Source organism: Rhizophagus irregularis, chromosome 14, assembly GCF_026210795.1.
Source record: "Rhizophagus irregularis chromosome 14, complete sequence".
Classification (NCBI taxonomy): domain Eukaryota; kingdom Fungi; phylum Glomeromycota; class Glomeromycetes; order Glomerales; family Glomeraceae; genus Rhizophagus; species Rhizophagus irregularis.
Window position 1 is genome coordinate 2,421,908 of NC_089442.1, and position 16,109 is coordinate 2,438,016.

Below are 16,109 nucleotides of genomic sequence, written 5' to 3' on the forward strand. Positions count from 1 at the left end.
TAGAAAAAAATTTAAAATTTACTAGATTTAGGTGTTTCAAAAATTGCATGTATAGTTTGCAACTCTAGAAGCAGGCGCAAAATGAAAACATGCAGATATTTTATTTGTTTACTTACTTTCTCACTTCCTGAATTTTACAAAGTTAACTCGCTATAACTGATTATTTTATACATAGTAGTAATTAACTACAGTCGGCTATTTATGTATACAGTATAATGATCAATTCAATCCACCCGATTCGAGAGTCTTTTTAGGACGAATAATTTATAAAAAGTAATAATTCATTTTTTAGTATTATTAATGTTGATATACAATGTTATACATATAATCATGATACAATAATTTGTATTGAAACGACTTTAATACAAGTAAAAATAAACACAAATATTCCACTAAATAAATATCTTCATAATCATACATACATATTACAAATATCTAACTTCATCGATACCTAGACTTCTTCTAACTTGTACTATTGCCACTAATTCTTTAATAGCTTCCTCTAAAATAACAACATTATTTAGGAGTGTGCTTAATGTGATCTCTTTAGGTTTGGTTTCTTTCGTTTTAGTTCTAGTCTGTTTCCTTGATGCAAGTCCATCTTCATCATCTTCATCCCCGTAATCAATAGGATCTTCTTCTTCTTCTTCATTTACAAAATGTGTGGGAAATAGTGGTTGAATTTTGATACTTTCAGTCTTCGCGAAATGTGTTGAAAGGGGTGTACTGATATTTGAAGATGATGCGGGTGATGACTTAGAGAAAGAAGATAAAGGTGAATTAATTGACGATTCTGTTCGTGATAATGAATTAGTCCTTCTAGGAGGGTGGTTAGCTGAAGAAGAAGAATGAGCAGTGTTTCTACGGGTCCTTGATGAGCTAGATGAATTAACAGAAGTTGATGAACTATTTTTTTTAGTAGGAGTACGAGGAGGGAATGTAGGTTGCTGTTTAAAGAAATTTTCGTCAATCTCATCATCTGCGTCTAGTAAACCATTCCTTCTATCTTCAAGAAATTGATTAAATCCATCAATTTCACTTCGATAATAATCAACTTGTTGCGTTAGAGTTTTAAAAATAGTGAAGAATGGTGGGAAATTTGTCCACATTGGCGTAGCACCAATTGCCTTTGCGGCCGATGGACTTTTATCGGCATTATAATCAACAGAACGATCATCATCTTCGTCAAAGTCATCTATAACTTTATCATCACCATTGGAAGTAGAAATACCTTCTTGGTTATTGATGCCCAATGATGGTTCTAAATTTTTCGGTTCATGTTGAAGTCTCTCAAAATCTTTCGTAGAAGAATCACGTCGATTGTCTAATCTATCAACACCACTAAATACGAGCCAACCTTCTAATGATCTATAGGGACAAACAGATAAAGCAGACAATACACCAGTCAAGGTTAAATTTAACTCGGGCGAGTGTGCAAAGAAATTAGAAAGAGTGCCAACGAGAATTTGTAAAAGTGAATCTCCCGGGTTAGTAGGAACCAAACGATGCTTGGGTACTTTAGACATGCATTTGAATGCACTTTCCGCTCCTTTTCCAGGGTTATAAGTTAATAATTTTTGTCTATTCGATTTGTTGGATTTTGGTCTGATAGGACCGTCTTCCGTCCACTCCACATCCTGACCATTAATATAACATCTATCTGCCTCTATAATCATTTCGGCATCACGAACATAAGAATCGTAACCATTAGTGAAGATTTCCATGTTCTGGGTTGGATCAATAGCAGAAATTAAGTCAAAGAAGAGGTCCAATTCTCTCAAATGATGACTAATCGTTGTGAGCTTTGGTTGGCCAGAACTGGTAGGACCGGGTTGTTCAACATTAAATGAACTTTCCAACAAATAATTCGGTCTAGGAAAACACGTGGCATTCTCATCTAATTCAATATTCAGTAATTTCAAGGAATACCTACAGTGTTTAGAAATAACTGTATGAAGAAGCTTTAGAGTGGCAATAACAGCTTGCTGTGAAGAAGAACGAAGGCGCGAGAAAATAAGATCTTTGAGAGTAAATCGACCCGTAGAAATAAAATAAGGAGATGATTTTATTTGATTATTTTCAATGCCTTCAAAAAGATTAATTGTACTTTGTCGTTTTGCTATTTTGCTTGTTGTGGTAGTTTGTTTCCAAAAATCTTCATCATCCCCATCAGAGTCCATTAAAAATCCTACTACAACGTCAACCAATTCTTCTTGATTCAAAGTTTGCATGATAATATCAATATAAGAAATAACAGCGACGGCTGAACCGTCGGTATCAGAACATTCTAGAATTGATGGATATAAAATGCTCTCAAGGAAATGTGTTTTTACGTTTTTAAGTAACGCTATAGAAATTTCTACGTTAGGACATATATTTAAAACGTCCTGACAAAATTCCAACAACTTTAAGAATGAATCTAATTGACTTTTGAAAACAGGCGATGAAGAAACCTCTATACCCCCAGAACGCAATCGGTCTAACTCGGCAAAAGTATTATCTCCAAACCCTAATAAAGTGGCGTTTGTCAAACCACCACTTGAACTTTTCACCATCAGTTTTCGAGGTAATTGAGAATAAAGAGCACCCAATCCCGCAGCCATAATCGTAGCGAAATCGCTTTCAAGGATAAAATCTCCTAGTGGGCCCTTAGCAAGTTCTATAATGAAAAGTAGACCATATCTGGCGTACTCACCGCTCTTACCTTCTCTATGAAGAAATTGTAATAAATATGTAAAAAGTAAAAATTCATATTCCGGTTTTTCTTGTTCTTCAGTAAACTCAGTAGTTTTTGTAGCCGATGTATTTATGTTAGTTGATATTGAAGCACCATCATCAAAATTCCCATCCTGACTACTATTTGATGAAAAACTTGCTTGACCAGCTTCTTTTTTTATATAGGCCTTTTGAGGCGTAGTAAGCCAATGGGTATCGTGGAAAAAAATATTCAAAAGGTCAGGAAATGCATGAATTTTAGAGCAAATAATATACATCAGGTCTACCAAATCTTCATCGTATCTTTCACCTTCATCGTGAACACATGTTCGCAAAAGTTGTACGGTAGGTTGGTGAACTGCATTATGGACCAAAAATCGATCATCCAACAAATTTATCATTTGAGCCACAGTTCGAATAATTTCACCACGAATACCCTTCGGAACATCGGGTTTAGCAAGTGCGACTAATTCTTTAAGAATGTTGTTTCTTAAGAATTCTTCCATGCAAAGACCCGTATTTACATCTTCAAGCATTAAACCTTCGTCAGCAAGGAGGTCAACCATAGTCTTGAGATGTTGCGAAATTTCGGTTTGGTCGACGTGGCTTGCGATGGGCTTTTTATCGTCATTATTGAAATGATTCTGAATTTTACATCAACAGGCGCGATTTAAAGCCTTTACGTAGTGAGTTATCTTTTTCAACTAGTTCCAAGAAAAGTTAAAGTAGTTATCCGCTTTAACAAGGAAAAAGGGAGGTTCATCAGTGAAAGTTGAATCACCTCCACTCACCTCGATATGAATCCAAGCTTTACGAAATTTTGCAAGCTGTTCGGCATGTGTAGGTTGCGTTTTTTGAGGCGTTATTCTACTCTTTAAATTTTTAAAATAATCCATGTTCGTGTCTATACTGGCAAAGGAACGTCAGTTACAAATTATCATAAACTTGAAGAAAAGCTGTTGTTGTTTTGCTAGTCACGTTACTGTGTGGAATGTGATCTTTGATAGATATAGATGTATAGTTCTATAGGTTTTGTGTTCCGAAAAAAAATTTATGATAGTGCAATGAATAAGTATTGATAATTTACACGTATGTATTAATATATTATTTGCTACTTACTTATTAAATATTATAAAATATATCTGATATATTCAACCAAATTTGAAATAAGAATTTTATAAAATACAAATACCATAAAAGTAAAAAAACCAATTAGATAAATTTAAAGTAGGGCCATTTAAAAATATAATATATATTTTTTCTATCACTGGTCACCGGTGACTGAAATTATGACGATCGACCAGCATTAAAAAAATATAGTGCCGGTAAAAATTGATAATTCTGGCCAACGGTGATGATTACCCCCGGTGATTTGAAGTAAAAAACAAAATTTATATTGGAAGATAATTTTACATTTACTGAAAGTTAACTTAAAATTAATTTATAAAAGGTAAATTTTACTTTAATTTATATAAATTTTTATTAAAATATAAAATTTTGATAAAATTTAATAAAGGTAAATTTCATTTTGATTTACATTTAATACATTAAATTTTCCAATATTTTATGGTAAAATTCATCAAAAGTAATTTTACCTTAATTTACATAATATATAAATTAATTTTTAAACATAATGTTATATTAAAGATTATAAAAGTTTTATTTTTTAATTTTTTTTTAATATAATAAAAAGGCAATTTCTATTTGTACACAGGATGTTTAAACACGGGTCATATTAGTAGATTAAAAACGGCATTCAAAACCTCCTTTAATGCCTTAAGTAAACTTGCAGAGCAGGTGAAAATACATATATTTATCTGTAATATAATAAGAATAAAAAGTAAAAGAGTATAATGTCAGTAGCATTCAATTTCAAATTAAAAAACAAAAAATTAGTCTATTAAAAATTATATTTATATGATCTGTGTACAAACACCCCATGTAAACTTAGAAATTTTCTAATAAAAATTACTTCAAATGAATTTTACTTGAAATAATTTTTATCCTAGTGAATTTTACTTCTAATAAATATTAAAATCATTTTATTCTTAAATATTTTTATTTAATAAAAAGGATTTTATTTTTTATTATACCTGTAATATATTATATTAAAATCCTAAATAATATTAAAATAACTTAGAAAAAACTCTTTCTAGTTGATCTCATACCCACATTTTGAACATTTAGAAAATTTTACAAAGTGACTTTTTATTACTGAAACTACTTAAGAAATACATATTTTTGCTTGCCAAAATAGAACTTTTAACCTGCTATTCATAATATTCATAAAAAATGCTAATATATTTATAAAGGGCTTAAAATTTAAAATGTAGATTAGTTACTTTAGTAACGATTAATTTATACAATATGAATAAAAATGTTTGAAACAAATTTAAAATAAAAAAAAGTAAAAAAAAAGTTTTTTAAACAATAAAAAAATATTCAATAATAAAAAAAAGAAAAAGTAACTTTTATTTTTAAGAAAAATAAATTAAATTAAAATAATTACCTTAATTTTCAAAAGTTGAATTAATTGAATTAAATAATATAATTATTAAAATTAGATAATAGAAACTATTAAAATGTTTGAAGTGTAAAAAATATATATGTTTAATAGTTAGTAGAATTGTTTTATAATTTTACCAATTTGATATTTAGCATTTTGTATTTTATAATTTTAATATATCAAAGTAATGATTATACTAAATTTATATAAATTTGTATAATTGGTTTATTTTAGTTTAATTAATTTTATTTATTTTATTTAGTTGTTAAATAATTTTCATTATAAAAAAAAACTTTTTATTATACACATCTTATTTATTAGTTTAATTATGATAGTTTTAATATCTAAAATTTAGAAAAAATGCTTTTTAACTTTTCTTATAAAAGTATTTTTATAATATTTAAGAAATGAAAAATTTTTTTTTGTTCTCTTGTTGTATTTAACCCTGCCTTGTTAATTAAAAAAGAAATCCAATAGTATGATATGTAAAAGATAAGTTTATTTATAAAGTAAAAGACCAGTTCTTTATTTATTAGGAATTAAGTTGAGATTCTAAAATTCAATAAACATCTACAACATTTTCTTCTACATCAAATGATGCACTACAAAAAGATCTTTAACAAAGAATTAAAAAAGGCTTGTTTAATTAAATTTCCGGTGTTAAATTTCCGGATCTAACATCACGTTAATATATGAGTATATATCTACACGTGCAATAATCAATGCAAGTGCACGTGATTTGTATTTCTTATATATTAGCATTTTGAGGTTCAGAATTCATCTCAACTTGAATTTTGTTCGAAATTTCAATGCAAGACTTTTTTTCATTTGACGCCCTGATACTTGATTTACAGTTTCATTACGCGAAAAAAAACGTGTTTTTTGTTTCTACTATAAATATTTGAAGGTTAGTTTTTTAAAAAAAGAATAAAATGGTTGAATGTAGAAGTATGAAAACTATAGAATATAATAATACCAGAGATACATATAAGTTTTTTCTCATAATTTATTGTAACAAAGCATTTATTATATTTTTGAAGCTTCTTGAATTAAAATAAAGTTTTGAACGCGTAGCAATGGGCAAAGTAAAGGTACTTCGCACACAATATAACACTCGATCTGCAAGAAGAACAATACCTACACCTGAATCTTCCAGTCAACCCGATACGCCAGAAGATGCTTCCCAGATTATTCAACAAACCGTCTCTAGTGATTCAACAATACCTACACCCGAATCGTCAGCACAAGTAAACTTGACAAGAGAAACTATACAAGCCGTAAGCAATGTTATAAATACAACCATTTCAACAGCTATTTCAGAACGGATATGTGGCAATCCTAATTGCCAGACGAGGGAACCTTCAGCTTGGAGAAGAGATCTTGCCGGCACTGGCTGGCTTTGTAACGCATGTGGTTTATTGTATGTAGAAATATATATATCATTCTACGTTTTTTTAGTGTACGAATAATAACTTCTTATTTTATAGCATACGAGCTCGAGGTTTTCATCGACCTAAAGATGTTTGTTTAGCTTCAGCAGCAAAGGTACATTAAAGTTTCAATAATATATATTGTTTGACCTAAAAGCCTTTAATTTTAATCATACCATATGATGCTTAGTTACAGGCAATGTATAGCAATTCGCAATCTATCAAACTGCAGAAGAGTGTAAAACAACGTAGGGTGAGCATTAACATAATAATGATTATAACAAAATTTATAATTTGATATATAAGATCACATGTTTATCCCACTTTATTTTGTTGATTCAGTCTCAAAATAATTGTGATGGTCCCGATAATGACTATGGGACACAACCATCAACAACCGCACAGACAACAGAACTTTCTCTCGTTGATGAAGATGTCATGATGTCAGAAGCATCAACACCAGAACCTATGAACGATGCAAGCAGCATAAAAAATGAAAAACGGCCATGGGAAAAGAAAATATACTTAAATTGCGGCTTATATTCTGTTGATCTTAAATACAAAGATATACCAAAAAGGCGTAATAAAGGCAAGCAAAAGGAAAGGCCGACTGAAATTTTTCCCCTTCCAATACAGTACGGCACATTTCTTATGACAGAAGAAAGAAATTTCCGCTTGCCTTGGGATGTAATGATCGCTCATAAACAGGGAATATTAAAAAGACGCCCCGCACCATATAAGAAAATCCCTTGCAGTAAGTTGTTATAATCATCTTATGACCATTTTAACTTTAATGACAAATTTACGACTCTAAATACCTTTTAATAGATATATTCATTGAGCGTAGACGTAAGCATGAAAAGCCAGTAGTTTGTCAATGCATTTTACCCAGTGATGGGGGTACTGGATGCACAGAAGAGTGCTATAATCGGTATTTACCAAATTTCTTAATTCGGTCTCATAAAAATGTTATTTATTCGTAAATTCTCATTTTTTATAGGGTAATGTTCTACGAATGCTCTCCTAAAGATTGTCCGTGCAAAGACAAATGTTCCAATCAACGGTTCCAAAAGAAGGAGCGTGTAAAGGAACTTGAGGTGATTGAGGTAATTAGCATTCCAGTGCCAATATATGAATGATAAACTATATTGATATAATACATAAATCTTAGACTCCGAACAAGGGATTTGGTCTTCGCACGAAAGTGCCAATCAAAAAAGGTCAACTAATAATAGAATATCGTGGTGAAGTAATTTCACACGAGACAGCAATGCAACGAATGGAAACGCTATACAAAAATAGAAGACACTCGTACTTTTTGGATTACGAAAAGGGCGAAGTTCTTGATGGAGGTTCACGTGGCACAGAGGCTAGGTTTATCAATCATAGGTATATAATCAGATTTTTTTTTTGTTTATTTTGTTAATAAATTAACAAAATAAATCACTTATTAACGCTTTTTTATTTGTAAATTCTAAGCTGTGCACCGAACTGTCATATCGAGAAATGGTATTAATTTGTTTCTTTATCCTGATCGTTAGAAGTTGGCAATTTTTTATTGTAACATTAATATAATTATTTATAAATAGGCGAGCTCCACAGGGCGAACTTTTTGTTGGCGTATTCGCGTCAAAAAATATAGTGGCGAGAACTGAGTTGACGTACGACTACAACTTCTCGAAGTTCGGTGGTGCCGAAGAGCAGTTATGTTACTGCGGAACACCTACATGTCGCGGTTTAATGGGCTCAAAACGGGGCCAAAAGGAGTCCATCAAATCCATAAAGAAGAAAGTGAAAGTCAGTGACGATTAATCCACTATTGTTTCGTTTATATTTAAATCTTTAATTTTTTTTCCTATTTTTCCTATTTTACAGGGTGCTCCCGCAATCACGGCATGTACGCCGCTCTCGCCGAAAGAGCAACTGGTCGAAACATCGGCCCAAGAGGAATCGATCGCAGGACTTTTATCCGATGGGTCACTTTCATCGGTTGATTCATCGTTGGCCGCGACACCTACTGAGTCGTCACCTTCCATATCTTCGTCCACCGCAAGCAATCCGTTATTGCTTGCGGTGGATATGCTTGAAGTGGATATGCTTGATGACCTAATGGAATTGTAGGGCCAGGTCACAAGACCGCTTTAAAAAATAAATAATAAATAAAAATTTAAAAATTCATAAAAAACGAAAAAAAATTAGTACAAGGACTATGGTAGAAGATGGGATATCAGCATATTCTGTATTATTATCTTTTGGATTAAATATTTCAAAATTCCTATAATCTCCCCCAATATCACCGTCACTTTTTCCACCCCTGTGTTTTTATTACACTGATTGGTCCAAATTAATAATCAGCCACATTTAATTTTCATTTTTTCGCATCTTTAAAATTAATAAACATAAAGAAAGTAAAGAAAGTAAAATTTTCATATTTTAAAATATTTATTTTTCATACCTTTAGAATATAAAAATGTTTGTTTTTATACTTTTATAATTTTGAATATATTTTGGATTGTTTATTTATAATTTGCTAATAAACAAATAATTTAAAATATAATTATTAAAAACAAAGTGAAAAGTTTATTTGATTTTAATATTGTTTATTGTATTACGCATTATAAAGTAAATAAACAAGTCGTTTTTTTTTTTACTAGATATTAATATAATTATCTTAATATTGCTATCAAAAATAACTATAATGTCAATAAATTAGATACATAAAAGCTTTATACCTGCTAAGTAACTTGGTTTTCATTTAGTTTTTAAGTTTCCAAAAGCAGTTTAAATCTTCATACAAAAAAAATGATAATTAAATGTGACAATATATAAGGTGAAAAAGTATTAAGAAAGATAAACCACATAATTTTAAGTAAAAGTATTTTTTTTTTTATTCTATTCTAAATAAAAAATTTGTAAAACAAATTGGAAATTACTTATGGTTAAAATTTACAAGTAAAATCTCAAAAAAAACTATAATTATAGATTAATAAAATAATGTTGGTTTTATTAATTACTAATAATTTAATAATTTGTATTATCAAAATATTCAAAATATTTTTATAAAAAAGTATAATATTAAATTTAAAAGTATATATTAGTTAAAACTTAGATATACAGTTAACTTTGGTTATAATGAATCTGTTTGTATTAAAATCTTGTTATACCAAATCATAATTTTCAGAACTGATTTTTTATAAATAATTTTACTAGATATAATGAACTTTTATAATAAAACACTATATAATATATCCAAATTGAACTTAATTAATTGAAAATTTCAAAGTTTACACAGGATGTTTGAACATGGATCATGTGAAATATAATGATACCAATGTCACACCCTTTTACTTTTTCTATGTAATATGTGTATTTTTAACTGCTCTGAGGTTTTGAATGCCATTTTTGACTTATATATGAAAAACTGTCTTTGCCGATCATTTCCCAAATTTTTTTAAGAGCGATCAGTAAATCAATTATTCCCAAATTTTTTTAAGAAAGTGATCAGTAAATCAATTATTCATAAGTAAAGTCAAAACTGATATGCAAAGCATCTTTGATATCTTATGTAAACTTGTAGAGCAGGTAAAAATCTATTTATCTACTAATTTTGAAGTTTATACTATTAGTCAAAGTGGCAATAATCACATGACTCAAGTTTAAACATCTCATGTACAAATAGAAATTATCATATTAATTATATTATAACTTTATACTTTCTATAATAAATGGTCATGTAACTATATAGTAGTTTAGGTTAATTTTTATAGTACTGGTGGTTTGCCAGAATTACAAGTAATTTTTTTAATTTATGTTAAATAAAATTATAATTTTATCTAGCATTACAAATTTAGCTTAAATTACCTATAAAGAAAATTAGTTTGATATATTATCTAATGAATTTACTATATACTGAATTTTTTTTTTTTTTAAATGTTGAATATTAAAATATATTTGGATTACATAATAATCACAAATATTCTATAAATGATACTTTCAGCTCCAGGCCAGTCTGATCAAACATTAGATATTATATTACCAATAGAATTAAGAATAAAAGTAATCAAAAAGCAAACCAAAATAACATATTATAAACTATAAACATAAAAATTAAAATAAAAACAAAACAAAAACCAATATAAAAATAAAAACAAAAACAAAAATAAAAATAAAAATATTAATAAAATAAAATTAATAATAAAATATATGTCTAAAATTATAAATATAATTGAGAACAGAATAAAAATATTATTTTAGAACTATTAATCCAGTAATTTCTTGCTCATGTATAATGTAACCTTATCAACTTTCTTTTTTATTGGAATCCAATCCTCACATATGTATTTCCTTACAAAGGTATCCATTGATTTCTTTACTAAGGAGACTGACCTCTGTAATCAATCTATTTTTCCTGTTTGTAGATCTTTAACTTTATTTGAAAGTTTATTTGCATTGTCCTTTACTTTGAATTCTGAAGGTTGATTTGAATTGTCCTTTTCCTTGGATTCTGAAGTAATTTTATCTGTTTTAGAAATGCCTCTTCTTTTTTCCCATAAAATAACTTGTTTACATCTTGGTTTCCATATTAATTCTTTAAATGCTAAAATAAATCTAATTACAATATTAGCCATAAGTGTCTATGCCTCAGTAAAAGATATCTTAAAGTCTTTTGTAATTTTGTTGTTAAAAAGGTTTTGACTTTCATTTCCAATGCCAGCTGTTGAAACTTTTGAAATTTTTCTGATTTTGCTATAATTCCTAGTATGTTTTATAATACTTTTCTAATAAAATCTTCACCTTGACCTCTGTTTTAAACATATAATTATAGATTCACTATATACCAAATTAAACCTCCTGGAATAGAGAATTTATTATATTTAAAGTTAACTGTATAAAGTAAATTTATTTGATTAATTTATAAAATATAATTAAATTACTTATTAATAATTTTTTTAAAAAAAATAAATTTATAAAAACCAAATAAAATAATAAATATTTTGATGATTGTATTTTTCTGAATGGATATAGCTTATGATAATTTGTTTATATGGTATATAAACTATATATCAATAAAGCATATATAAATCATTAAGGGGAGTATAGTCACGTGATTTATAATAAGACTATCAATGGCATAAAAATTTAAAATATGAAGCTAAGAACAAAAGTACTTTAGTTTGAATAATTATGTATTATTTTATTATTATTTTTGTAAAGACATGTGAAAACATACCTATAGAATACAAATATATTAAATTAATTAATGATAAAATGCTTTTTGTTAAAAAAATAATATTATATTAGTAGAAGATTCTAAACTTTCACTAAGCGATTCGCAACCTTTTTGGAACTTCTTTTGATATTTTCTCCAAAATATAATATTTAAATCTAAATAAAAACTATATCTGGTGAACTTTCAGATTCTAAAAGGTAAGAAAATAATATATTTTTTTTAATATTTAGTAATTTACAAATGTTTTATTAAACATTGGACGTTCTGAATAGCACAAAAAAATTTTTACACCATGATAGTCAATTAAAAGTCACATGACACGTGATTACACTCTCCCCTTAAAAAAAAAAAATAAATAAAATAAAATAAAATAAAATAATAAAGTTAATTAATAAAGAATTTTAATAATTAGTTAGTATATTATTATTTTATAATTTATATATTAAAAAATACTGCAATCACGTGAGTGTTATGTTTAGATTAATCATATAAATAAGTCATTTGAATTGTGTAATCCTACTCCTATTCGTCACCAATGTCACATAAGACCAAAAAAGAAAATTTTATTTCTGGTGAAAACCTGAAATTTTGAGTTATATAGAATTCCATAAAAGGAAATTGTTAGTTATGCGAATTTCTAAAAAAAGGAAATTTTGTCTTCTGTTACTTTTCAAAGAAATTAAAAAATTGTGTTGCTCAAATTTCCAAAAAAGGAAATTCTTTGCAGATCTTTTAATTTTAGCCAGAATTACATATTAACCGTTGTCGTAAACAACAGGTAAACACTAGTAATCTAGTATTAAGGTTACTTGTCTAAACCTCTTCAAAATCCTACAATTAGTTTCGTCAAAATTTTACTATAGATTTATTATAGTTTCAGCAGAGTTTCAGCAGTTTTGGCATTTATAATAAGTTTCAGCAGTTTACTTTCTCCAAAGTTTTGCCAGTTTTTTAATATAACTTTAATATAGTTTCGGCAGAATTTCGCTTTTCGGCGAAACACCATCTTGCCTAAACCCCTAGGTTTCAGCAAGCAACCTTAACTAGTATTATATTAAAATTATTTATTTTTTAATTATAACTAAATTGGAATTTAAATTTTAAAATTTAATTTTAAATAATATCTATAATAAGTTATAGTATATATGAAATTGAAATTAAAATCTAAAGGGTTGATTTTTTTTATCCCAGTGGTATTAAAGTCATTAAAACCTCTCATGAAGTCTGATTATGGTGAGATTACAGGTTCAATTTTACTGATTAATGAAAATTAAAAAAATTTTATTGCAAACGTTACTACTAATAGCATGAAGATATGAGGATTAGCATAAGTTGAACTAAGATTCCATCTACTATTAAGATAAGTCATTTTGTAGCCTAAAGTAAAGTTTACATATAAAACTCTTTAAAGATCCTACTATAAAAGGTAATTTTATATTACATTATTATAATTTTTTTTTTTAATTAATTAATCAATAGAATTTAAGTAAATTCTAAGGTAAGATTATATAAAAGTAAAATTTTTATTGGTAACATATCTTAGTAGTAGGGGTTCTATTGGACTGCATTATGGTGAATTAACTTTATAAAAGAAAAAATCCAGAAAATGTACTGAAAAAACTGAAAACACTTTTGAGTTATTTCAAATTTTAATACATTTTCCATATCCCTTAAACCATAAACAATTGCAGGCAAATTTGCCCACAATTTTACCAAATTTCAGCTCTCATCTAATTTTATGAAAAATAAAGCAATTTTAATAAAATTTTTTTCTAAGATAGTTTAAATTATATATTGTATAACAATTATTATCATTTATTAATTATATATTAGAAAATCGAAAATTACCCATTGATCAAATGTTGTATTTTAAGATAATCACAAAATTTTAAAAAACTTTGCACTTAACTTTGATAATTTTATTGATAATTAATTGTAGCTATATAAAAGCTTAATAGAATATGTAGAATTTGGTATGAAAAACAACTTTTGTTAATATAATTTTTGATGTTTAAAAGTAGGATTTTAACTTTATATAGAACTTTAATGAAAATTTTATGATGTATTTTAATTATATACAGTCAACTCTCTTTATAGTCACACATTTGGGACAGTCCATATTTGATGATTATAAAGAGATGTTACTATATAAAAAATTTCTTATATTAGTATATTATAATTCTGGCCAAAAATTAACATAATTTTAGATAGAATTATACTTAAAACTTTATTGTATTGTAACTCTGCCAATATTAATCGTAGAGAGATGATCTTACCGCCATTTAATTCATCTTGATAAGACGGTTTTAATAGTATAAAATACATCGAAATCCAATTACTAGATTAATTTCCAAAATTAAAAAAATATTAATGGTTTTTGTGTAATAACTCTGCCAATATTGATCCTAGAGAGACTATCTTACTACCATTCGATTCGTCTTGATGAGACGAATCTAATGGTATAAGATACATCAAAATCCAATTACTAGATCAATTTCTGAAATTAAAAAATATTAAATGGTTTTTAAGTACTTGTAACTCCGTCAATATTGATCACAGAGTAATGAGTTTACCACCATTAGATTCGTCTTAATAAGGCGATTCCAACGAGCTATTAATCATCTTTTTACAATCATTAGGTACCAAGAAATTTAGCAAAATGTTAAATAGTGCAGTAAACGTAAATCAAGAAATATTATATTGCTGATGTTAAATATTTTGTTAAATAACTCATCATCCAGTGATCGTAAAAGAATAAAACCAGATGCCTGCTACTTCCTGTCTGAGTGGTCACTACAAAGTATACCACTTGGGTAAACAACTGTACTATCAGTGCTAGGTAATCGCAGGTTGTAGTGGCCTTTGAGTGAGACTTAGTACTTAAAATGATGGTATGGAAGGGTACTAGATGGTTGATGTTACCTGTCGAAAGTCCTCCATGAAAGTAGGTGCTCTCTAAAGGTCATAAAATAAATTGAGTACCAGTGTCATGCAATGGATTAAGGATGAGTAGGCGGCGTATACCTAGCTCCAGATCAGCCTAAAATGGCCCGATGAGAGATGTCTTTTAAGTGGTGCTGTTACCTGAGGAATTAAGTACTCGGTATAATGGTTGCCCATGGAGATGATAGAACACAGACCCGAGATTAGTCTCATAAGAGGCAATGGGTGGTCTGGCCATAAACACTAGCAAAGTAAAAGGATAAAACTTGGCCTTTGAGTGAGACTTAGTACCTAAAATGGTGGTATGAAAGGGTACTAGATGGTTGATGTTACCTGTCGAAAGTTTTCATGAAAGTAGGTGCTCTCTAAAGGTCGTAAAATAAATTGAGTACCAGTATCATGCAATGGGTATAGGACGAGTAGGCGGCGTGTACCTAGCTTCAGATCAGCCTAAAGTAGCCCGATGGGGGATGTCTCCTATAGTGGTGCTGTTACCTGAGGAATTAAGTACTCGGTATAATAGTTGCTCTTTGAAGATGATAGGATACAGACCTGAGATTAGTCTCAAAAGAGGCAATGGGTGGTCTGGCCGTAAACACTAGCAAAGTAAAAGGATAAAACTACCACCATTCAATTCGTCTCAGTAAAATGATTCTAACAAGCTATGGTACATCTTTGTACGATTATTAGATGCCAAGTTATTTAATATATGATTTATATAACTGTAATTATAAACAGTTCTTTTTAATATAAGATTTTTGAGGATAGGTGTGATAGTGACTATAGATAAGGTTGCTTGCCGAAATCTAGGGGTTTAGGCAAGATGGCGTTTTGCCGAAAAGCAAAATTCTGCCGAAACTATATTAAAGTTATATTAAAAAACTGGCAAAACTTTGGAGAAAGGCGAAACTGCCGTAACTTATTATAAATGCCAAAACTGCCGAAACTCTGCCGAAACTATAATAAATCTATAGTAAAATTTTGATGAAACTAATCGTAGGATTTTGAAGAGGTTTAGACAAGCAACCTTAACTATAGATAGATTGTGACTATATAGGATAGATTTTAATAACAAAGTGTTTTGAACATTCAACTGATGTGACTATATAGTAGAATGTAACTATAACGGAAGTGACTATAGAGGAAGTTGACTGTATTCATAAAAATTTTTTTTATCTCTATTTTGTTTATTATAATGCAAAATTTTTATAATGAAAATAAAAAGTTATAATAAATATTCAAATAGAGAAAAAAAATATGGTAAGAAAAGTTTAGATTTTATTAT

At 28.3% G+C, this 16,109-nt stretch overlaps 2 protein-coding genes across 2 annotated transcripts; one reads left to right on the forward strand and one right to left on the reverse strand.

The window, feature by feature from the left end:
* Positions 1–266: 266 nt before the first annotated feature.
* Positions 267–3,624, reverse strand: OCT59_006219 (uncharacterized protein). Its single transcript, XM_025320701.2, has 2 exons — positions 3,507–3,624; positions 267–3,359 (listed from the first exon to the last, which is right to left on the reverse strand). The coding sequence occupies exons 1-2, from the start codon at positions 3,609–3,611 to the stop codon at positions 426–428; spliced, it is 3,039 nt and encodes a 1,012-aa protein (XP_025170805.2). The 5' UTR covers positions 3,612–3,624; the 3' UTR covers positions 267–425.
* A 2,673-nt stretch (positions 3,625–6,297) lies between these two features.
* Positions 6,298–9,076, forward strand: OCT59_006220 (uncharacterized protein; the record flags this gene model as incomplete). The annotated part of the gene is made up of 10 exons (XM_066141117.1): positions 6,298–6,641; positions 6,709–6,766; positions 6,842–6,904; positions 6,994–7,405; positions 7,480–7,582; positions 7,652–7,757; positions 7,823–8,040; positions 8,131–8,160; positions 8,241–8,448; positions 8,527–9,076. 10 exons carry the CDS (start codon positions 6,298–6,300, stop codon positions 8,770–8,772), a joined length of 1,788 nt encoding a protein of 595 aa, XP_065997941.1. The 3' UTR covers positions 8,773–9,076.
* Positions 9,077–16,109: the final 7,033 nt, after the last annotated feature.

What these genes read in the sequence shown, in the direction of transcription:
- OCT59_006219 (XM_025320701.2), bottom strand. Translation starts at nt 3,611, where the DNA reads ATGGATTATTTTAAAAATTTAAAGAGTAGAATAACGCCTCAAAAAACG. An exon ending in AAGCTTGGATTCATATCGAG is followed by an intron (nt 3,360 to 3,506) that starts GTGAGTGGAGGT and finishes TGTAAAATTCAG; the next exon opens with AATCATTTCAATAATGACGA.